This window comes from Triturus cristatus, chromosome 5_2 (genome assembly GCF_964204655.1).
Source record: "Triturus cristatus chromosome 5_2, aTriCri1.1, whole genome shotgun sequence".
Lineage (NCBI taxonomy): Eukaryota > Metazoa > Chordata > Amphibia > Caudata > Salamandridae > Triturus > Triturus cristatus.
In genome coordinates this window covers 367,087,102-367,111,824 of record NC_140588.1, presented here as the reverse complement: position 1 = coordinate 367,111,824, position 24,723 = coordinate 367,087,102, and the positions used below count along the sequence as shown (strand labels likewise).

The window sequence follows — 24,723 nt, the reverse complement described above, 5'->3', positions numbered from 1 at the left end:
CTAACAGGCTGGTAGTTGTCAAGAGCTCAAAGAAAGAACAAAGCAAAACGCCAGAGTTTTATAGCATGCAGTATGAATGTTGCCAAATAGATGTTCTGATTTAATAGTAAATAGATAATTTCAGAGATGTCAGTGGACTGATTAGTATTGCCTAAAGGGACAATGCACTAATCATGCTTAATGGAAGAAAGGTTGGAGTTTTATGTGCTTACCTTCTCGTTTACTATTTATAGCATCATATTCAAAATGTCTTTATGCCGACAATCAATTTATTATGTATTATCTATTTTGCAGGTGAAGATGGGGCACCATTGGATTGCCTTACATAGGACTTAGAGAATGTTTAGCGCTACAGATGTAACACTTGGCGGACGATAAGGGTGTAATAAACAACAAAATGAAAATATTGAACAGTGAAGACCGGAGAGTTAAGCCGGAGATAAAGAATATGTTGAAAGCTAGTGGGAGTCTAGGCCTAGTGCATTTTACCAGTGTTCTGTAACTGCAAAGAAATTATAAATATTTTGATGTGTGTGTGTGTATATATGTAAACTGTAAATTGGACTATGTGGTATATCTGTTAGAATGTCCTTGCCCGAAGGGTTACACTGGGAGTACCAAGTTGGAGGCCCATAAACGTGTTTTGCAGCATCTAACTGCAATCAAAAGTGCGGACACTACATATCCGGTGGCCAGGTACTTACTGGAGTACCACACTAGAGACCCCTTGAAGCTGACATATTGCATATAAGACCAGGTGGAAAAATCCTTAAGAGGATGGGATAGAGAAAAGGCCCTTAGACAATTTGAGTGCAGATATATCCTCAGGATGGGTACAAAAGAGCCAATAGGCATCAACATTTATGAGGAAATGTATACCTTTCTCTAAAAAAAGTGTCTAAAAACATCTGATTCTATTCCCTGTTAACATGTAGAGATATTTTGTTTTTCCTTCAATTCTGTCTCTATATTCTTGCATGTACTTTAATTCATGATTTTAATAGCTTTATAGTCTTTACGGTCCTTAAGGAAATGCAATTACAATAGAACTGTCTACTTCTGTTTTACGTTGACCAGGATGAACATTGTGAGGAGACTGCAAAAGAGCTAAGATATCTATAAAAAGATTCTTCTTTTTCTGTTTTTAGTTGTTAGATTTGGTTGTTTTATTCAGCATGTTGCCACCCTTGTTCTCCTTTTCCTATAGATTTAATGGGTGTTTGCCCAATGGGGCTTAATGACTTCTTTGTTAGAATTTTGTTTTGTAATACTTTTTCTGTTTGATTCGTGGACATTTTTCCACCCACATGTCGACTTGGACGTTCCTGAAGCGAGGCAGGCATCTCAAAATTACCACCAAGATAAATGACATAATAGCCCAATGGGGCGATGCATAGAGTTTTTGATTCTTTGATTTTTTGTACCATCTTTGTAAATTGGATTAAGCCCAATGGGGATATATTGTATGCTTGTTTAGTTTGCTTTCTTGCTTATGTTGCAATTTTCTTCAATTCATTTAGTTTCTGACAAATGAAAAATGTCATTATTATCATTGCCTCTATAAGGGCCTGTGAATATGGGCAGGGATTTATGGATGTTTTGTGCAAACAACAAAGTATAATAATATGTTACAAGATGGCCGACACTTTTATGTAGTAGTGGTATTGGATGTAAATGCCTCTTTCTATGTTCAAAGTTTGCGAAAAAACTTTATTTAACATTTCCTGTTGGGACCAAAAAAACGCTGTGAACAAGGCTGTTACAGCCAAAACACGTAGATGTTTGTCTGTCTACATGCCACCTTCAATAAAGAATTTTCAGTTTCCAAGGAGTGCCATCTCCTTGCAGTCTGTCTTGGGAACTATAACGTGTCTCTACTTTGTGTTCTCGGGTCGAGGGAGGTCCTATGCAATAAAGATTTAATTACCTGCATCTTCGTGTGCGTGCTCTCTTTGGATGGATTGGGAGGCCTGGTTGATTGAGATATATATATATATATATCTTATCTCCACTTTTATTCATGTGATCAATTGTTCCCTGTTTCCAGTCCTTTTATCTCTTTTTATTTCTTTTATCTTTCTATTTTTATCTCTCTGTTTTTGATTGTTAGATACATCTTTCCTGATACTGGTGTCTTCGACATTCCCAATTGAACCCCCATACAATTTGGCTTTGACAATATTTACCGCAATGTATTTGGGACCACCGTTACCGAAGAAACGTTAACTCAACATCTGGCTGATTACATTTGCTTATTGAAATGAGAATTTTTTGTAAATTTTATTTATATATGACGTTCATTGTAGTATACTTCAATATTTTGTTCATTCCACATTGATCAATACTGTCTTCTTTTGGCTTTTAGCCGTTTTTTTCATCCTTCATTTCATTTTTTCACACATTTTTGCACTAAGTTCACTTTAAAAACAGGTATTTATATACCGAAAAAAACAAATATGAATTCGACCGACATATTTGCTACCAGTATAGTAGCCTCTCTGGTTTATGAACAGAAGAATGCGTTGTATTCCAATATATATTTTTTTCATGCAATCATGAATAGGGTCAACTTTGCCTCAAACAACTAGGTCTGGGTTTTCATTATGTCATATACATTTCTGTTTTCAGTCATGGTTATTTTATGCATATACCTTATATGACCAGTTGTATTGTGCACTTTATTGCGTATTTTGCACACAGAAACTCTTGCGATCTGCATTTTAAATTTGCTAGATTTTGTACTTCAAGTATCTGCACTTTATAACTTATATTCATGTATTTGTACAATTGCGCAACAATGTATCATGATAAGTGATAACTTCTGTTTTCTAATGGAAAAAAACGAATAATCCAGATTTCTTTTATGTCGTTTCACACCATTCACCATGTGACCACTCAGTGTTGTATATATAAGGATGTCCAGTATGGCTGTTACTCTATGTGATCAAGGCCACCTGCTGGCCGAAACGCGTAATGGCATGTCACGCCGATGCTGACTCTGAATAAACCTCACTGAAGCACGATCCGGTGTCCGTATGCTTTCTCCTCGCCTGTTGGGAAGTGGATGAATGCACCTGGTACTTGTATATATATATATTACCTACTGGCGGTCGCCAGTAGGTAGTTATAGTTAGGACCACGTTTCCATAGGAAATCCGCAACATTCTATTTTGAATAACTTTGGCGCCGGTCGACGAATCCTCGCGAATTTTTCAAAATAGGTGGGGCGCTACGCTCCGCTCCTACCCTGAAAGTCTCGGGGGGATTCGTCAAGCGGGGGCTGAGATAAAAGGGGGGTCCCAAAACGTGTTTTTCACATGCATTTTTCCATAGGACCTTTAGACAGGGCTACAGCCCGAACGGCTGAACAGAATTACTAGAAATTTGGCAGAGAGGTAGTCCTCAGGTCAAGGAAGTGCCTTTTGTAGGTTTGGTGTAAATCTGTTCAGTAGATTCTGAGAAAATAGCCTTTAAATCAATATATATATCTGAGCCAGCTTACGGTGCGCTTACGGTACGCTTACCGTACGCGTACGGTGGCGTGCGCGAGCGCGATTCTGATTGGCTCTTAGATCTTAGTAAACATTCGAATCGGCCGAAACCAGGAAGCGGCGGCCGCCATTTTCTCTCTCGCACTGAGAGTGATGTTTAAAATATAAAGCACAAAAACATGTAAAGGGGCTGTTTAGACAGCTCCCACACACATAGCAATGTTGAGGGAGTCCCCAAAGATCCCCCAAGGCCAAAAACGGAATTTTTATTTTTTCGCTAATTTCGCCGATTACGCTTACCGTACGCGTACGGTAAAAAATTATAAAAAAAAAAAAATTATCCACACTCTCCCCACCCCGTGTGCAATTGGTGCCCGAAGGGCACCAATTGTGCATTGCTTATTATAGATGAGTTAAACTAAAATATAAAAAAAAAAATAATAAAAAAAATAATTATCCACACTCTCTCCACCCCGTGTGCAAATGGTGCCCGAAGGGCACCATTTGTGCATGGATTATAACATATACGAAAAATTAAAATATTACCTTTCAAAACGAAGTGCATTATATGTCCTCCATGTGCGCACGGTGCGCGAAGCGCATCGTGCGTACATGGCCCATCTAGCGTAACGAGGGCACGCGGTGCGCGTAGCGCACCGCGTGCCCACCGTGCGTGAACGGCACTAACTGCGTAAAGTGGGCGCGCGGTGCGCGAAGCGCACCGTGCGCGCACGGAACGAACTGCGTTAAGTGGGCGCGCACGCCACGAATGGCGTAAAGTAACTTAGCATTTAAAAAACCGTACAAATTCACTCAAAAAACCATAGGTTTCACAGACGTTATAGTTAGGAATTAGCATTTAAAAAACCTTGCAAATTCACTGAAAAAACCATAGGTTTCACACATGTTATAGTTAGCGGAAATTTTACTGATAAAAAACCAATGAAATTCCCCCGTTATAGTTAGTGCAGGCAACTATAACTCACGAGACAGCAATCTTCTGCTGATGACATATGTGTCTTTATGAAAAAAAAATATTTGTAATATATGTATAGCTAAAAATGTATGGAAGAAGACATGGGCAAATAAGTGTCTAAATACAGTATTAGCATCAGCAGAGGATTGCGGTCGCGTGAGTTATAGTTGCCTGCACTAACTATAACGGGGGAATTTCATTGGTTTTTTATCAGTAAAATTTCCGCTAACTATAACATGTGTGAAACCTATGGTTTTTTCAGTGAATATATATATATATATATATATATATATATATATTCACTTCGTTTGCCCGCAAAGGCTTCCTCGCGCACTCCCAGAGGGAAAAACGGCTTCAAACACGATCGTGTATTATGATTCCTTTACTTTCAGCATGCCAGATACAAGTAAAACCTCTACGCGTTTCAGTCTCAACAGAGACCTTGATCACGAGTCTAGCATTTGTTCAAGGTTGTCATAGTGTTTTAAACATGCATACAATTAATTAGTGACATCACTTCCTGAGACAGTGCCGCTCAGCATTCTGGTACTAGTAGTCCGTAACAAATTTTCATTAAGATTTTAAATTATAGCGTGTTCAGTTGTACTGATAAAGCAAAATAAGAGTATTATGATCACATTAGATAAGCCTGCACCCATTATATACACATGGAATAGTCCTGTTGTGTACCATCCTATTCAACGGCATTTCCAATAATTATTCTATTAGTAGTGGTGCACAGCCTAATCAGAGTCGAAATTCCTGACATATGGCCATCTTATTTCAAATCACTCTCATCGCCCAATTAGTGCTGTGTGTTTTGACACGCCTGAGTGTGATACTACAGTGGACCATAACGTTAGACTCAGATAGTGCTGTGATGTAAGTTGTCAATCACATAGTTAATCATTTTGTAACATGAATCAAGCCCTCCAGTGGGCCTTAATCACTAATTTGTGATAGATGGGCACTGTCTCACATGTTAGCCGTGAATTAATTAAACTACAAAACAAACAATAAATCTAAAAGGTGTGAGAGGCCAATGTCAATGTCCTTGTCAGATATGACCATCTCATTGACGATTTCTGAATAGTATATAGCAAATTTAAAGATGGTAATGAAGTTCCTCATCCTGATTCAATCCAAAAGGGGTCAGAGTTCTAAAGTTCAGAATATGTTTAGATTCTTTTTGCCTGAGAGTTTTCTCTCGGTCTCCTCCTCTGGGATGTATTCCAACGGCTTCCACTGCATAAAATTTCAGATCTTTCCATTTTCCTTCATGCTCCTTCTCCATGTGTTTTGCAACAGCGTTGCTTCTGTCAGTGTTGATAGTGGCACGAACATGTTCCAAAATGCGTTTTTTCAATTCGCACTTAGTGCTTCCAACATACTTTAGTGAACAGGGGCATTCGATGATGTATATGACGAATTGACTTTTACAGTTAATTAGTTGTTGGATCTTCCATGTGCGTTTGTTGGCCATCACTACTTCCTTAGTGTTCTGAGCAATTGTGCATACCTTACAACTCGTACATTTAAAGAAGCCCTTAGGTTTTAACCAGGTTTCCTTTTTATTTTGATGTTTGAAGTGACTGTGGATCAGTTGATCCCTTAGATTTTTGGTTCGTCTGTACGTAATGTTGGGGTGGTCACCTACAATCGATGAAGTTGTTGGGTCCATGTGTAAGATGTGCCAATTTCTGCGTAATATTTTCATCAGCTGTTGATTTTCTGTAGAGTGGGTGGTTATAAATCTGATTTGATTTTCTTCATTTGTTTTGACTTCTTTATCTTTTAGCAAATCCGTTCTGTTGATAACTGTTGTTCGTTGCAAAGATGTCTGAATGGTTTTGGAGCTATAGTTTCTTTTTTTGAAGCGTGTTATTGCCTGGTTGCGATGTTTGAACCACTCTTCTTCCCTGGAGCATATTCTTTTAATCCTAAGAAATTCACCGTAAGGGATGTTTTGTATCAGACTCTTTTGGTGGAAGGATTCTGCATGTAGTACTGCATTTGTTGCAGTATCTTTGCGGTGTAGAGTTGTGTGTACTGTATTGTCCAAGATGTAAATTTTAGTGTCCAGAAACACCACTTGTTCATCGCTAATATTGTACGCGAATTTCAGGTTGAAGTTGGAGTTGTTCAAAACTTCAAAATATTCTGCGAACTCACTGTTTGACAAATGAAAAATATCATTATTATCATTGCCTCTATAAGGGCCTGTGAATATGGGCAGGGATTTATGGATGTTTTGTGCAAACAACAAAGTATAATAATATGTTACAAGATGGCCGACACTTTTATGTAGTAGTGGTATTGGATGTAAATGCCTCTTTCTATGTTCAAAGTTTGCGAAAAAACTTTATTTAACATTTCCTGTTGGGACCAAAAAAACGCTGTGAACAAGGCTGTTACAGCCAAAACACGTAGATGTTTGTCTGTCTACATGCCACCTTCAATAAAGAATTTTCAGTTTCCAAGGAGTGCCATCTCCTTGCAGTCTGTCTTGGGAACTATAACGTGTCTCTACTTTGTGTTCTCGGGTCGAGGGAGGTCCTATGCAATAAAGATTTAATTACCTGCATCTTCGTGTGCGTGCTCTCTTTGGATGGATTGGGAGGCCTGGTTGATTGAGATATATATATATATATATATATATATATATATATATATATATATATATATATTACCTACTGGCGGTCGCCAGTAGGTAGTTATAATTAGGACCACGTTTCCATAGGAAATCCGCAACATTCTATTTTGAATAACTTTTGCGCCGGTCGACGAATCCTTGCGAATTTTTCAAAATAGGTGGGGCGCTACGCTCCGCTCCTACCCTGAAAGTCTCGGGGGGATTCGTCAAGCGGGGGCTGAGATAAAAGGGGGGTCCCAAAACGCGTTTTTCCCATGCATTTTTCCATAGGACCTTTAGACACAGCTACAGCCCAAACGGCTGAACAGAATTACTTGAAATTTGGCAGAGAGGTAGTCCTCAGGTCAAGGAGGTGCCTTTTGTAGGTTTGGTGTAAATCTGTTCAGTAGATTCTGAGAAAATAGCCTTTAAATCAATATATATATCTGAGCCAGCTTACGGTGCGCTTACGGTGCGCTTACCGTACGCGTACGGTGGCGTGCGCGAGCGCGATTCTGATTGGCCCTTAGATCTTAGTAAACATTCGAATCGGTCGAAACCAGGAAGCGGCGGCCGCCATTTTCTCTCTCGCACTCTGAGGGGGGAGCTGATAAACAAATGCCAAAAACATATAAAGGGGCTGTTTAGACAGCGCCCATGCACATAACCATGTTAGTTGAGTCTTCAAAGATCCCCCAAGGCAAAAAACGGTAATTTTTTATTTTTCGAAAATTTCGCCGATTACGCTTACCGTACGCTTACCGTACGCGTACGGTAAAAAATTATTAAAAATAAAAAAACCCACTCTCTCCACCCCGTGTGCAAATGGTGGCCGAAGGCCACCATTTGTTCATGGCATATAAGAGCACAGCATTTCCCCAAAAAATTTCAACAGATTACCTATCACAAGGAAGCGCATAATATGTCCTCCATGTGCGCACGGTGCGCGAAGCGCATCGTGCGTACATGGCCAATCTAGCGTACCGTGGGCAAGTAACTTAGCATTTAAAAAACCGTACAAATTCACTGAAAAAACCATAGGTTTCACACACGTTATAGTTAGGAATTAGCATTTAAAAAACCTTGCAAATTCACTGAAAAAACCATAGGTTTCACACATGTTATAGTTAGCGGACATTTTACTGATAAAAAACCAATGAAATTCCCCCGTTATAGTTAGTGCAGGAAACTATAACTCACACGACCGCAATCTTCTGCTGATGACATATGTGTCTTTATGAAAAAAAAATATTTGTAATATATGTATAGCTAAAAATTTATGGAAGAAGACATGGGCAAATAAGTGTCTAAATACAGTATTAGCATCAGCAGAGGATTGCGGTCGCGTGAGTTATAGTTTCCTGCACTAACTATAACGGGGGAATTTCATTGGTTTTTTATCAGTAAAATTTCCGCTAACTATAACATGTGTGAAACCTATGGTTTTTTCAGTGAATATATATATATATATATATATATATATATATATATGCACCAAATATAACTCTACTGCCTCGCGGCAGCTTGAATTATTATTAAGGACGCACTCACTCGTGTGATTGAAGTTTAAGGCGGCTTTATTTAAAAAACGTTGCCGTACCCAACGCGTTTCGCCTTTTCTGAAGGCTTGATCACGGGATCAAGCCTTCAGGAAAGGCGAAACGCATTGGGTACGGCAACGTTTAGTGAACCCCAATGGAGAACACATTCCGAATCTGCGGGTGAGATCTCAGATGAGCAGGCATTTCCCACCTTCTATTAGTTGGATACCCATCAGCACTTGGGCCAACTCCCCCCTCTTTCTATGAAGTGGAACTTTCCACCAAGCAAGGTGGAGAGGCAAGGTGGGTTCCCTACTTGGGACCTACAGTTGTTCTTACCACATCCTCAAATTTGGGATGTTCCTCTTTTTTGGTGTTCTCCATCGGGGTTCATTATCTACCCTAGGTCCTGAAGAAGTGTCGCTCGATTTTGGAGCTCAGATGACACGAAACATGTCGACCACATATATTCACTAGCCACCTAGGTACCTTATGACCTGCTGGCGGCACCACTGTTTTTACCCAGTCCCAGTTCTATTTTCGAATTAAAATATTCTTAGATCTGGAGCCTATGTTAAATCACCTGTTTACGTTATCAAACACATAGCACCAGTTGCACACATACACCCTACACATACGGCGATCTCAGATCAAAAGAACTCCGCCAAAGCAGCCACCAGGCCCGTTGGACATTGCAGCCCCGGTCCGACGAGGAGCGCCCTATGATGAAGCATGACACCCTAACAGGTGTGTGAGGGCATTATGATCTGAAATTCAGATCTCCCAGCGACAAACACTTCTGGCATACAGTAACATCTTTCACATACTTGCCATAACAGAGGAACTGATTACCTACAGTGTCTTGTATATGTACATTGAGGAGCATAGGAACAGGACCTCTATAAATATTAGCTCTTCTGTCCCCCCTATTGATTACATATCCTCTGTCAGGCCCTGGTAGTTTATTTATATGAGACCTTACATCTAATGCTATTGGGCAATCTAGGGAAATCTAGCTGGATGCATTGTTGTCTTTCTGAAAGAAAAGTGACGCCTTAAGTGAGGACTATTTGTGTTGTGCCCATATGCAAGTCAGCTTGGCCTGGAACCGTTAGAGTCCTTTGCAAATTTAGTGGGCATTAGCAAAGCACATAACAGGGATTGTCTCAAAATAACTGAGCACTGCTGATGAGCAAATGACATGCAGACTGGCAGATTTAAAATATTTAAAAATATTTTAAAAATATTTAAAAGATGTTAAAATATGGTGAAAAAAATTACAGAAAATGAATATCTGGACTTTTTATGATTTTCTAGGGGGCGCTGAAAGCACCTGGAAGAAGGTAATCTAACAAGCATGAACTAATTTAGGTTTTTCAAATATAAATTATGGAAAACGAACCAGGTTGCCTTTTTTTCAAGAAAGGTTTGTCAATGATGAGCAAAGGTGATGCAACTGACTTTATCAACCTTAAATTTAGCAAATTATTTGCTACTGATAAACATCAAAATATCGTTAAGTCAAGTGGTGCAAATGTGGCCAGGAGAGGTGGATATCTCAGAATAGATCATTTTGATAAATTACTGCCTAGCCATCATAGATGGATAAGCTTTTGACAATCTATAGGGTAGGATTGAATTACCTCCGAGTTCAGTAGTGAACATGAAGATCTAAAGTAGGTAAGTCATACCTTTGTTGTTAACTTGCTCACAACACAACATTTACCAAAGCATAAAGAACCACACAAATCATTGGCAGATTACGTAGCAAACAATTCAGAGTTAATAGTCTTTAACAAATGAAAAAAATGTAGAGTAGATGCTTGGGCAAATTTAATCATAGAATGATCCTGGTGAAATAAAGCACATGCAACATGTTAACAGTCAGTCAAAGAAAGCTTTATTTCGGCCATATGGCCATAAAAGCACATAAAATAATACATGTTATACAATAATAAAAGAACAGATGTTAGAATAAAATGTCATCATAGAACTAAGAGTGCGAGTCCAGATTGTACAAATTTTTCTGGCTCAGCATTAACTGCACTCCCTCTTAGCAGTTCTTAGTACTAAAGTCGTGTAGGCAATATTCAACAGTGAATGTGTATTCTACATCACTACAAGAGGGGTTACATAACCCATGTTATTAATGATTGCCGTTGCATTAATATATATAAAACTCAGATCAGTTAATACATAAAAAAGCTTCTAGCTTTAACTGATAGCCCAAAGGCATATATTAAAAAACACGTTAAGAACGATTGAGATATAAAATGTTTAGAAAAGAAAACAACCCAAGAGAAAAGAATTTACGGAACAATATTCAAGCAGTAAAAATGTGCAAGCATAACATAGCAACATATTTAATAGGCAATGGGAGCTAAGGATTTTCTAGATGCTTTTTCTTTAAAATGCCTTTGCGAATGCACCACATCGCATAAAGAAACCTGGAAATAGCAAACACAAATAGTGTGTCTGTTTCGTGTTTGAGGAGCCTAAAGACCTCAGTATGGTGTCTAATCCCCACATTTCTGCAGAGCTGGAACACCCACTTGGACCTTGGCCTACTAAAGGCGGGGCAGAAGAAAAGAACATGTAGTTCTGTTTCTTCAACTGTATCACATCCTGGACAATCTAGTTTGAGTGCTCCCTGCCAGTTATTGGTAAATGCTCGAAGTGGAAGCGTCCCATATCTAAATTGGAGGAACAGTTTCTTTGCCAAGAGTGGTTGGATACTATCAAGTGCCAACTCCAACTTGTATTGCTGTTTAAAATCCAGAAACCTGGAGGTCAAGCTACTTGAATTGGTCCTCTGGCATAATTGGGCCAGTTTATTTTCTCTATAGGAGACAAGTAAAGCCTTTTTGGGAATTGTGGGGCAGATCTCTTCGGGTGTTGACCACATTTTTGCCCTCCACAGTTCCTCGCAAGAATTCCTAATATGGACTAAAAATGGTAAGTTCCCTGTGCCCAGGAGGGTCATGACATCCTTCAATTCCTCTCTGTAGTTGACTAACTCTGGTGTGCTCCAGAGGCGGCACCAATATAGAAGTGGTCTAGAGGCGACTACATCGGCTATGGGATCAATCCCCAAGTCCATCCTAAGTGGTGTTAGTGGAGTGCTCTTAGGGAGGCCAAACAATTGCCTGAGAAATAGATTCTCTGTCATGGATAGCGGAGTTGGTGGGCAGTGACCCCATAGTTCTGCCCCGTATAGTGAAGCTCCCCTAGCCTGTATTTTGTAAATTTCTGCTAGTGGACCTATCACTTTCTGAGAGCAATTTTTGTGTATCCTTAAAATGCCCCCTGTAGACTGAATTAATTTCAAATTAGCTTTCTTTACTTGTGTCCCCCAGTCCAACTTGTCGTTAAGTGTAATCCCCAGATAATCGAAAATGGACACCCTCTCTAGTGCCCTGCCGTCCAATTGAGGGTGTGGGCAATTGGTCGTATTGGCATGGAAGACCATGTATTTTATTTTTAGGAGATTAATCTCCAATCCCCTCTTCCTGCAAAAAGCACTGAATATCTCAAGTACCCACTGCATACCCATGGGTGATTTAGAGAGTAGCAGCTTATCGTCCACAAATATAAGTGCTGGAATTTTGCGGTTCGCCAACCTCGGGCGTCTATGTCTTTTCCTGCTAGTAAGGTTTCGATTAAGCCATTTAAAAAGAGGGAGAACAGTGTCAGGGCCAAGACGCATCCCTGTCTCACCCCTTTCTGTACGGGAAAAGGAGCGGTCAATTCACCTTTTTTACCATATCTTATTCTTGCGTAATTGTTTTGGTGCAGACGTTTCAGCTGGTGGCAAAGATAATCTGATTCTCCCATATCGAGGAGTATGCTCCATAGCTGATCTCGCTGAACCATGTCAAATGCGGATTTAAGATCCACAAATGTGAGATAGAGGCTGCCACCCTCTAAAACCACAATTTTCCAATGGATCAGTTGCAACCTAAAGATCTGGTCGATAGTCGAGGTTTTGGCCCTAAATCCAGCTTGTAAAGGTGTTAATACGTTGCTCTCTTCTATCCAGGATTGCAGACGGCCCAGAAGCACACAAGCAAAATACTTTTGAGTAACATCTATGAGGCTTATTGGGCGATAGTTTGCTGGGTTGAGTGGTGTACCTTTTTTATAAATAGGAATGATTTCTGCCCCTGCCCAGTAAATAATGACCATAAGTAGGGTGCCCAGACTACTTGTTCAGATCGGAATAGATCACCAGGGATTCTATCTAGCCCAGGTGCTTTTGCTGGAAGTAGGTTACCCAGAGCCACTGTGATCTCCTTCATTGTACAAAGGGGAGCCTTTGAGTTTGGGGGGTTTACTTCTAGGGTAGCTAATACTTCCCTATCATCTTCAGCTTCTTCTACAGACCTCAAATATAAGGTTTTAAAGTAAGATCTCCAGACTACTTCCCCCAAATTTGGTCCAATAGCTGATTGACCTTCAGATTTTCCTGTCTTGACTAGATTGCAGAAGGCTCGCATATCATGGTTATCTAAAGCTATTTTTGTTGCTTCCCATTTATCTATTTCGCAATTGGTTTTTGCTACAGCTGTAATTGTTTTATATTGGACCCTGGCTTCCTTTATTCGTGGTTTGTCATTCGTTTTAATAGAAATTAGTAGAGCCTGCTTGGCTTCCATGCATGATTTATTTTACCATGGGTGCTTGGGTTTGGGATTCAGCCTGATCTTATCACTATTATAAAAAAATTGTGCCAATGTGAAGAGCAAATCCTGGTGTTTTTTTTCCATCACCAATTGCGATGCAGAGCCACAACTAGTTACAGACAATCGAAATGCAACTTCTAAAAAGGGGGCAATTTGTTGGTCCAAAGTAGCCATTTTGTCCGTTGATTGTGCAAAAAAAAACCAGCGTACCCTCCTCCCTCCTTCGGTCGATACTAGGTTTGGGGTGGGATGTGAAGATGTGCTTTGGAGGTCCTTAGGCACGGGAAAGACTATTTCTAGGGCCAGTGGGTTATGATCGCTTTCATGACGGGAGCTAACCGTAAAATCCATAGTCTTATACCATAATCGGACATCTACCAAGATGTAATCTATTATAGATGCCTGTCCCGGCCTATTAAAAGTAAAATTCCCAGGGCTATCGGAGGGGAATCAGCCGTTACAGGCCCTTAGTGTGTGAGTAAGTATAACTGCATTCATCTGTAATACTAAGGGCCTGCGTTGGCTGGATGTTAGTTTCTGGGATTGACCAAACCGATTCTTCCTCACTTGTAATGGTTGTAGTGATGCCATTCAGGGGCTCGAATTGACAGTTAAAATCTCCGCCTATGATTACATAGCAATTCTCTGGTATAGTGTGGAGAAAGGTAGTGAGGCAGTCGAGCGTCTGAGAGGTATGTCCCTGACTCACTGGTCGAGAATAAACATTGATTATTGCAATCTTCAGGAAGTTATAAAAAGAAAGAAGAATGCACAGGATGTCAGGGGAAAAAGTCTTAACATCCCAAATGAACGCTAACCCATGTACATAGACCCCCCCGAGGGTCTCCCCCTAGCCCCCTGAACAGCTGGAATACAATATGAAGCGTAGCCCACTCTAAATAGTTCTGTCCTTGACCATGTTTCCTGGAACAGGCATAGCTCGTATTTATCTACAAAATCTCCCCAGTCTGGGAAGTCCAATTTCAAGCTAAGGCCTGCTATGTTCCAGGATAAGATTTGAGTATTTTGTGGTTCATCTGTATTAACTAACAAGGTCTGGGGGGTACAACTTTCCTGTAGTGGGACTTGCTGTGTCTCCTTATCATTGTTCCCTGGCCCTCCTCCTAGACTACATTCATTGGCCCAATTTATATTACTCAGAGGGCTAAGAGTATGGGTTGTGGCGATAGCCTCACAGGTCTTCTCTAAGGATTTTGTTCCCTCCTTCGTCCCTCCATTCGTTGGGAGATCAGCTTGCTGTATGTTTCCCCGTTTATCCTCGTTAGTATTAATGGGCCTTTTATTGGTGGAGTTTAGTCAGTCTACCAGGTCCAGAGAACCTAATCTGTTATTAACAGGGATGTTATACGCCATTGTTTTTTGGCATTCCCAGCCCGTGTTTAACGTGGCACCATGCTGATCGCTTGGTCCCCAGTTCTTATACATGGTTCCCTCTTTGTCTGGCATAGGCCTGGAGGGGTAAAAATATCCCAAAGGCAGAGAGAGAATACCCCCTAACTCCCTTGAGTAGCCCCAATCCAAGATGTGTTGGACCATCCGGATATCTCTAAAGTTGATCACAACACAGTCCCGGGTATGTCCTTTCGTCTCGGCCCCAACCAGCTGACCCTGCGTGTGAATAAAATTTTGATTTGTTCTTGGTAGGGGAGAGGCCTATATTTATTTAACCAAAAGATGGTTTTATTTTTAAGTTCAGAAGGTGTCTCCCCTCGGCCTATATTCAGCTCTGGTACGCCAGCTAAAATGACAACATAGGGAATGGATGCTGGAGGCAGATCTATACAAGGAAAGGCATTTTGTTTCCCTTGATTTAGAGTGTGGAGTAGTCCTTGTGTAAACATCACGATTCCTTTGGGTTTGGTGTTTGTTAGATGGGCCTGATGTTGTTGCTATATGCCTACTGTCATGTACGGTGTCGGGGCGATAGAAAGATCTCTGGGTCCTGATTCTGTGGGGCAGGTGGTATAAAAATGGGAGATGCTTTCTTTTGCATGATTGGATTGGACCCTACAGAGGGGGGTGGTTCATTGGGGATAGGTGGAGTTACCTGGTTTTGGTGCAAAGCCAACTTTGAAATTGGGGATTTAATGGATTTAATTGTATTGGAAATAGCATCTATTTTGCTCCCCCAATGGTCCATCAATGTTGATAGATTCTCAATGCGTCTCATTACAGCATCAAATTTGGATTTTATAGACAGAGCAAAATGTGCTTTAAGTTCCATTAGCAAATTGGATGCCCACGACGGGTACTCCGGTGTTTTCTATCAACACTCATCAGTGCCTTGTCCCCCTGGAAGCTGATTAGGTATAATACCGGGGGTTTGTTTTACCTGCCTTCCTTCCATTTGTGTAGCTTGTTTTCGTTTCCCACCTTTCTTTTTCGCATCGCCTCCCGCAGGGATCTCAGTAATGTGACCAGAGGCTATCTTTTCTTGTGCACATCGGGACTCTGGGATTGGGATTGCATTTGGTGTTGGAAGTAAATGTGAAGTCTCTTGCTCCGTAGATGTTGAGCTGTGGGCAAGGATCGGTCTCTCGGTACGCTCAATTTCGCTAGACACTGCTCCTATAGGCTGCTGAAGCATTTTGTCAATTGCGGTCGGTTGGGCAGTAGGAGTTGGCAAAGGAGCTTTCTGCCTGGTGGTAGGCCTTGTCGCCGGGGAAGATTGTTTGCCCATGGCTGTTTAGGATCCAAACCTCACCAGTCCTCACCAATGGTTTGAAGTGTTGTTGACTTCCAAGTTGCAGCAAACACTAAACACTTGAGGCTCCACCAGCCTTGAGATTTGCTAATTGGGACTCTCCAACTCACTTTCTCGTTAACAGTTATCTAGATATAGATAAGTAGACAAATCGAAAGAGGAACCAAGGGGGATGGCCCAGCCCAACCTCGGTCAGTCTCGGAAAGCCTTGGCCCGGGCTTTGCCTGGGGCGTCCCGCGCGACAGGGTACGAGGCAGCGCTTTGTAGCGCGATGGAAACGCCTCCACCCTCAGCAGCTGCAGGTAGTTACCGGCGTTGCACTCTGGGACACCGAGTCCCACCAGAGTGTAGCTATAACGACACCTGCACCAACAGCAGCAGCAGGAGACCCAGTGAGGCTCGGGGGCTCCTCAGGTGAAAATGGAAAGTTCCAAAGCTCCCCAGTAGTCCTACATGCAGCGGACCAACAACCAAGCTCGGTCAGACAAACCCCGCACTGTAGGGCGCAAGGCAGCGCTTTGTAGCGCGATGGAAACGCCTCCGCCCTCAGCAGCTGCGGCTAGTTACCGGCGTTGCACCCACATTGATTCAGCAGCATAAAAGGCAAAGCCTTTATTTAATTCATGCTTAACTACAATGTACTGTACAGTGGTAACCAGAACATAACACAATAGAGCAAAACTTGAGAAAATACAGAGAATTTCCATTAAACTAAAACGCACAAGGTCATCTGAAGAACCCTAAGGGTTCAGCAAATGCAGTGAGAATGAAAAATGTAAAGAGGGCAGCCGTAAAAAAATGAGGGTAAGTAATAAACGAGAAAGTCATAATTTGTTTTTAGTTGGACATACTGATGAAAGCGGTAGGGTACAAAACTATACAGGATTCTAGAAAGATATAATGAAATCTCTTCCAAAGGCACCATGCCTAAATGGCTCTAATCATTACCTTGGAGCTGTCCATGATAACTGATGGCAAAATAAAGGTGGAAATTAAAGGAATGAAAATGAATTTAGTTATAAGTTAAATAAACTAAATCAGTGCAAACAAACTATATTTCAGTCTAATAAACTGTGTCCGTATTTACTGGGATTAAATTAACATACTGTTATAGCTAAAGTACACAAAACAAGTATCTGGTTTTGTGCTTCAGGAGATCCACTTGGGGTGCATATGTTGATGTTCAGTGATTTTTCAGCCACTGTATTATATTCTTGCCAGTTCTCAGGGTGGGAAAAGGGGGCTTATAGACCTAAAATTGGTGGAAGGGTAGGGAGGGGCTTCCTGATAAGAAAATATATAGGTATTTTTTAAATTACATTTATCCTTTTTGAAATGCAGCCTTGATAGATTTCCTTGTACGTAAATGTTTATACATATAAGTGCATCTACTGTAACACATGTACAGTTTCAACTTTCCTTTGCAAAGATGTGTGAACACAGCCCCCAGCTTTTAGGATACTATGAAATACATTAGATACACACCACAGCAGTTCATTCCTAAATAAAATAAAACACCCATTACCAGTGGCTGTAAGCTTTTGCATAAAGAGTTTCAAACATTATCCAAAAAATGATCAAATACTATTGTACTGTGAATAGTCAATTACCTCCACAGGCAGGTTAGACATTATGATACCTGAAAGTCCTTCACAACTTTACAGCTCAATAATGTAAAGAAAGGGCAGAAGGTCAAAATGATACAACTTTCTTCTCATAGTACACACCTTCATGACTTGTTATTAATGTTCCAGGAAATTAAAGAATCAAAATGGAAGCAATTTGTTCTACCCTCCTGGCACCATTATCAAAGATAGGTCTATGGGACTTAGTTCGTGTTTGGTGGACAGGTTATTGTGTCAACAATGTTGCAGATGTCCTGCACTCCATATTACAAGTGTATTACTGACAATGGCACGTTGATTACAGTGGACTGGACATTGGGCAAGTTTTGACGGAAGATCCTGTGTGAAAAATTCTAAATAAGGCTCTCTGTACAAAATTGGAAACATCAAAATAACTGAATAACATCTGTTGCTTCTATGTTTTCTTCATTTAGTTCAAGCCCCACAATTTGTATCTACTTAATCATGAGTGAATAAAACCAACTTTAAGAGGAATGCTTTGAAGTCTTACTTACGTGGGATGGGTAAACTGGTCAATAAGAACAACCTTTTCAATCAAGTCTCCTGCAATGTTTCGCACTAATTCGTAGAAATCATTTTCGGAAAATCCCTCGTTGGGCAGCCAGAAGGAGATGTCATTTGTTAGAGGAGGATACTTGCTGAGAGCCTAAGAGATATGATAAACAAAAATACACATAATGGACACATGATTACATTTACTATTTCATAGATCTTACTTCTGGACTATCAACACACAATATAGTTGTATGTATCCTCAGTGACACATGCTTTTCTGTTTGGATGTAGCTAAAATACTTGTCAACTTGAAAAAATTACAACTTTTTAAAAATAATTTCAGCTTTAAGTCCACTAGTGGAATTATACAATGGACAGTTGTACAGGCATTCTCAGGCAAGTATGCATGACAAGGAAAACTATCCTATTAAAAAGATAAAATCCTTGGGTGCAATTAACAAAATGAGTATAGGAACTAGTACTACAGGTGTACTCTTTAAGTACTCCTACATGACGTTGTAAATCTGCTTCAAAATGTCCAACTCCCCATTAGTAAAAATGCAAAGAGGGCATAGTCATTTCTATTTGTACTATATATGAATATTCCTATTGTATTCCAATTCATAAAGGCATGTAACAATACGTATAAGTGTACTACAGGAGTATTACTTTATGTACTCCTATGTTCCTTAATGACAAGGCACCTTTGTGAACAACCGCAACATTTACTTCCCTTTGTCTCGCCAGCAAATAGCCAAGTGCTAAGATTTTTTGCATTTGATAAGATGACAGATTGTTTCACTGTTTCTGAACTATATTAGAAAACATTGATGAAGCTCCCGAAGCCCAAAATAAAAAGAATAAAAGAAAAGATCAAAGGTAATAATAGAAGTCATGTACATCAATGTACTCATAAAGAATGTTAATCTGAAACTTCATTAGGAAAGTAACCATTTTTGTGCCTCAAGTATATACTAGGGTGGACTTTGCCAATACAAATATCATTGGAAACTCTAGAGAAAAAATAGGCAAAATTGTATTCCAGTAAAAGCCTATAAACTTCTTAACCAAATGCAGCCAAGAAATCAGCAAAGTGCCACTGACAGCGCAGTCACAGTTACATTAAAGTACACAATATTTACCCCTCTGTTTATGAAACTATCCAACAGACCTATTATATACTGCCACATCTCTAAAATCCCATACAACAAACACAATGGGAGGGGAAATCACCACATACATTCATCATTACATGAAATCCGGCCAACTTCTCCATGAATACATCTGGCTCTAATTCTTCAGCAGAATGTACTGCTTAGGAGCTGCTCACCTTAACAGAGAAGGACGAGTGGCAGTGCTGATCCTGTATAAGGTCTACACAGTCTACTTTTAGCTATAGTAGACCATGGGATCTTACTCAAAATTATTAAATAATGGATGGGAATATCAAGAAATGGTCACAAACTGCTGTGAGGAAATATGAGTGAGAGTGTTTATGGGCTGTTAAAAATGTTGTCCGTGTATAATGATAGGGATTGATAACTGAGCAAGGCTTGCTACCCTAGTGGCTATAGATGTTTTAACCTAAATAGGTGACGTATGCATTACATTCTTTCTTCCATTTACATTCCATATCCAATTATGCCCTAACATAGAAATAACCCTTTTCTAAATACAAGAAGTTGTCACCCTACTGGCTCCACTACAGTACCAACAGTCCCAAGAGTCCTCCCCAACTGCAAGAGCTGAAAATGCCTCTTACTAAACCAATGCCTCTTACCAATCAGTCAACTCCCTCCTTTCATAAACGTATTCTCCTAACTTCAGTCCGATTTCAATAAGTTCAGGCAAACATCTTGATTCAAGCTAGAAGGCTGCTTTCACAGCAGGATCATCTATCATGACTTACCATAGTCCTTTGTCGGCTACCTAGTACTGACGGTGCTTGTGCATAGTGCTTGCTACCAAATAAATCACTAGTAGATAAATAAAACAAATGGTTAGGTTTCTTTTTTTGGAAACACCCATTGAAGGGGCAATTCAGTACAACAAAAAAAGATTGGACACTTTCACAATGTTTCATCATCACAATCACCACAATTAGGGTCCCAGATTGTTTGATGACATTGGGGGCCCTATTTCATACAGGGTGCACTTATCCTGTTTGCGCCACGGCGCACCTGTTTGAAGTATTTTTTCAACCAAATATGTCCAATAACCTGAGAGGTTAACTAATCAACTGCAAATTGGGGGATATTATTTATTTTTGCTAGTATGGTATATGTAAAATGGTACAAATGAAAAGAGTGCTAAATTTAAAAACATAAAACTCCACATCTCAAAATAATAATTTGAGGAATTACATGGAGCAGTGCTACTCTTCGCCTGGGGAAAAATACTACACAAAAGCTGCAATAATTTTACGTCCTCAATTAATTTTATGTTATCAGAATTTAAATAATGTTTTTATCTCATCTGTATGGCACTGTAGCGCTTTTGGACTATGGGTACCTTCTTTGTTTGGTTCTGTGATTCTTATGGAGCAGATTCTCTTATGTCATTGTGATTGGTTAGAGACTGGGATGAATAAGGTCACTTCAGGAATCTTAATATAGTACTAAGTATATGACTGTGTGTCCTAAACGATTTTAGGATTTGTTTGGATAAAACTAAAGCGCACATTTGTTAGATTCGAACTTCAGTTAGTGATGGAGGCTTTGCACTTCAAATAATTATGCATAGCGTCATGCTAGTTGGCCCATGTAAATAAACATTCAAATATGGTAGAAGATGATGTGGGTGGATAAACATATAATGAAGCAATATACCAGGTTGAAAATAAAATTAAAGGAGCCGTTCACTGAATGATGTCCCAGTAGGTCTCGAAACCGATGCAGCCATCATTTTGAAATTGCCCATTGTTGTAATGTTTAGTGATGCAGGTCTTGGTACCCAGAACTGTTTCTCGCACTACCAGGATCTTCAAATTAGTTAAGGAAGGCAAACAATACTCTCAGATGATCCGATGATCTCTGGCTGAGCTAATGTCCGGCGTATCTTCTTTAAAAGACAAAGACAGTAAGCAGATTCTACATTATAATGGAATATAGATGTAAATCTATATCCCAGGTGTCAGGTCGACCCTGCACAGGAACTGGGTGCGCTGTAAAGATCAGGCAATAAGGAGACAGTCTCAGTGGGAAAAGCACGTGCAAAGCAGATCAAAATGAGAAGAAATGAAACATTTTAAAAATCTGTATAACTGGCATTGCGTCTTTATTGAATGTCATGAGCTGACGAGTGAGTGTTTGTAATGCACACACTTAGTGACCTCATACACAGCTGAACTTTGGTTTTGCATAATAGCTTGCCCCATCATCAGACACTGATAGTACCACAACACAGACGTTGCTGACCTGCAGCGGGCATGAATGTGTTTTCAGGGACATGAATGGCTTGTGAGCAGTTTGATGATATCTAGGGGTCGAAGCCTGGACTTCTGTTATTTTTTTGCAGGAGACCAATTACCATCTTCCTTTAAATCACCTTTGAAGTTTATCAGTAGGGGGCTGTGGTTGAGGAAAAAACTGACTGTACACAATTAATTAATATTAATTCATAATGTATGCAATTTGGCAGAGCATTATAACTATTAAAATAAACATGAAATGGTGTGATTTACATTAAGACAAATCTAAAATGGTGTTTACTGCATTTTAAATATAGATTTTAAAACTGATTGCATAAGAACTTACAAAAGAAATCAAAACTGCAGGAGTTAGTAGATCAGAGTTAAAAACATTTCCGTTTTACAGATCTTTTGCAGCAGCACGCATTCACCATATTCAGCAAGGACGTGCATTTCGCCTGTTGACAATCATATCATATTATATGTCAAATGTACAGTATTTTAGAATTTTTACAGTCTCTTTGCACCACGAGTCTGTTTGGTTATAATTTGCATCATATAATAAAAAGACAACAGAAAGGAACAGGCCTGAAGGGTTCGGAGGTGGTGGCAAAGGGAGAATTTCAGTTCAGACCCTACCCACCTTTTCTACACAGGAATTGCCAAAGACAAAATCAGCAAACACAATAAAGAGAAAGAGTGTATATAAACTGTATGATATTTAAATAGATAGAGAAAAATTTGAAGAATAATGATTTTTGACCAGACTGATTCTGTCAATAAAAGTAAGGAGAAGAGTGTTCCATAACTTAAATACTAATACAATACCATGGTTCAGTTATAGTTAGCTTTCTAAATTCAAGTAGTATTCAAAGAAATTAGAATTGCACAATATTTTACATGGGGTGGGATCAGCTGAGATTGAAAATACAGTAAATGTTGTACAATGATGTTACATTTGGAGGGATTTCCTGTACATGCAAAAATTCTACAAAATGCCAAATTCTCAGGTGCTGTCAGTCCAGTACCCATAAAAGCTACATCATCATGAATATTATAGTTTTCGTATCTCTTTTAAAAAAAGGTTAACAATAATTATGCATCTTTATTTGGAAAATGAAGAAAGGGAAAATGCCTAATGACAAAGCCAACTGCTCTCTAGTACCATGATGCATCTCAAAATGAAAATTCCGATAGCACGGCACTGGTGAATACCTTAGCTATAAGTTTCAATACAGGATGAATATCAATAGGGCTTATGTTAGCTCTCATCTGTAAAAACAGACTCTGTTTTCCATCACTGTAAAAGTAACGTTGGTCCTACTTCCAAAACGTTTAAAAGTCTTCAACTTGAAAAAATATTACAGGATTTTTTGAGGTTCCAGGAGTTGTGCTTACACTTATTGGCCGATTCCGATTTCGGTTGAAAGGGCTCCGACCGACGGTCGGAGCCCTTCCGACCGAATCGGATCGTGTCGGCCAGATTCCTTTCCGACCGAGCCATTCTGATGGGCTCGGTCGGAAAGGAATCCGACACGGATTTCCGGAAATCCCTCAGTACTCCCCCGGTCGCCTCTTTGCGACCGAGGGAGTACGATGGAAGTTTTTCACTGCCTTTTCGTGCCGGTATTTCCGGCACAAAAAGGCAGTCGGAAACTGTCTTTGGGGGCCCCCAGTAGGACCCCCATGGGTGCGAGGCTGCCGTATGGTGGCCTGGGGTCACCTATGGTGCCCCTCTGTGGATCCCTGCATCCGATGGCAGGCACCTTGGGGTGCCGCCCACAGGGTGCAGGGATGAACTGCACCCCTGCTTTCCACGATGCAGGAATGCATGCTTGCATTGTGTTGTATACCAGTGCGACCGAACCCTGTTCGGTCGCATCGTACTAGCAGGGCCGTAACCGACGACAGCAGGTCAGTCAGTTACGGTTCCTGACCGATGTCAGACAGACCTGAGCCCGTCCGACATCGGAATCGGTGCCTAAATGTACTGGCTTGAGTCTCTACTGCTGCTCAGTTATAAACATACAAAGAACAACCTGTATCTATGCCTTCTTGTTTACCAAACCATAGGAGTACCATGGGGTTGAAATCTTGATATAATTGGAATGCCAGAAGAATGATCAGTAAGGCCACAATGAGGACAAACTGGCTGCTGCAAGGGAAGTCATCTCTAAATAATATGACATTACTGCAAAGTTCTCTCATAAACACAATCCTTGCTCCATGATGTTCTACCAAGAAAGCATGTTCACTGTGACTGTGACCACAATTGCCAATGCCACAAATTAATTATATACCACAACATGCCCAGAGAATAGAGAAACTAGATATTGCTGCATTATATTATTCTCCTAAAAAACCTATGAAAACTCTAGGGCAGAAATGTTGTGGAAATGTGTAAAGGCGATGCCAAAAAATACCCAGACATATCTGCTGAATAGGAACTCTACTTCAATGATTCAATGATCCAGGCCTCTATCAAATCAATTCCAACATACGTCCTAGTAAATAAGGTTGTTTTATAAAAGGAAAGAAAAGTCCTCAAAAGGAAAAGAGTAAATGTGGCACGCATGAGTAAAATGAAAGTGCAGCGAAGTGAAAGAACAGCAAAGAAGGACATAGAATTGGGCTGCTATTAGTTTTAGGATAATGTCGCTAAAGAGCACATTGGCTAATATCATTGTGCCATAAAGACTTTCATTAAAGTTATACATTTCTTAATATTTATGTAACTCTCACAATCTTAGGCATTAGAGAGCAGAATCATCACTCAACATAAACAGATTTAAAGGTTCAGGTTGGAGAACTACTGCACATGTTAGAGAGACTTTAAAGGTTCATATGACACACCCCTTATACTACTGCGATCATACATTATCAGGCCCCAGAGAGCCGCTTTATACATTATTATCATGAAAAGCTATTAACATGAGGCGATATGATTACACAACCTATTAAATAATGCCACATTAGCAAATAAGCCTCCCTACCGCTAAAGGAATTATACCAGGATATCAGCATTAAATGTCCCTGCAGACTCGAACAGAAGCTTTGAGAATATTTTAGTTCAAGTGAATGTGCTACTCTACCAGAGGTGAACCTGAGATGGATCATCTTAGTATC

The 24,723-nt window shown here is 40.1% G+C and overlaps 1 protein-coding gene across 10 annotated transcripts in view; it reads right to left on the bottom strand.

Moving 5' to 3' along the window:
* FARS2 (phenylalanyl-tRNA synthetase 2, mitochondrial) overlaps positions 1-24,723 on the bottom strand; it is a 1,670,666-nt gene that overhangs the window by 388,334 nt on the left and 1,257,609 nt on the right. For 9 of the 10 annotated variants that reach the window (XM_085607209.1, XM_085607206.1, XM_085607204.1 and 6 more), the window contains one exon: positions 18,188-18,339. The exons of the other annotated variant lie outside the window; for it this stretch is intronic. In XM_085607209.1, the coding sequence (XP_085463335.1) occupies positions 18,188-18,339 (152 nt within the window). The remainder of the gene's footprint in view (positions 1-18,187; positions 18,340-24,723) is intronic. 10 annotated transcript variants of the gene reach the window in all.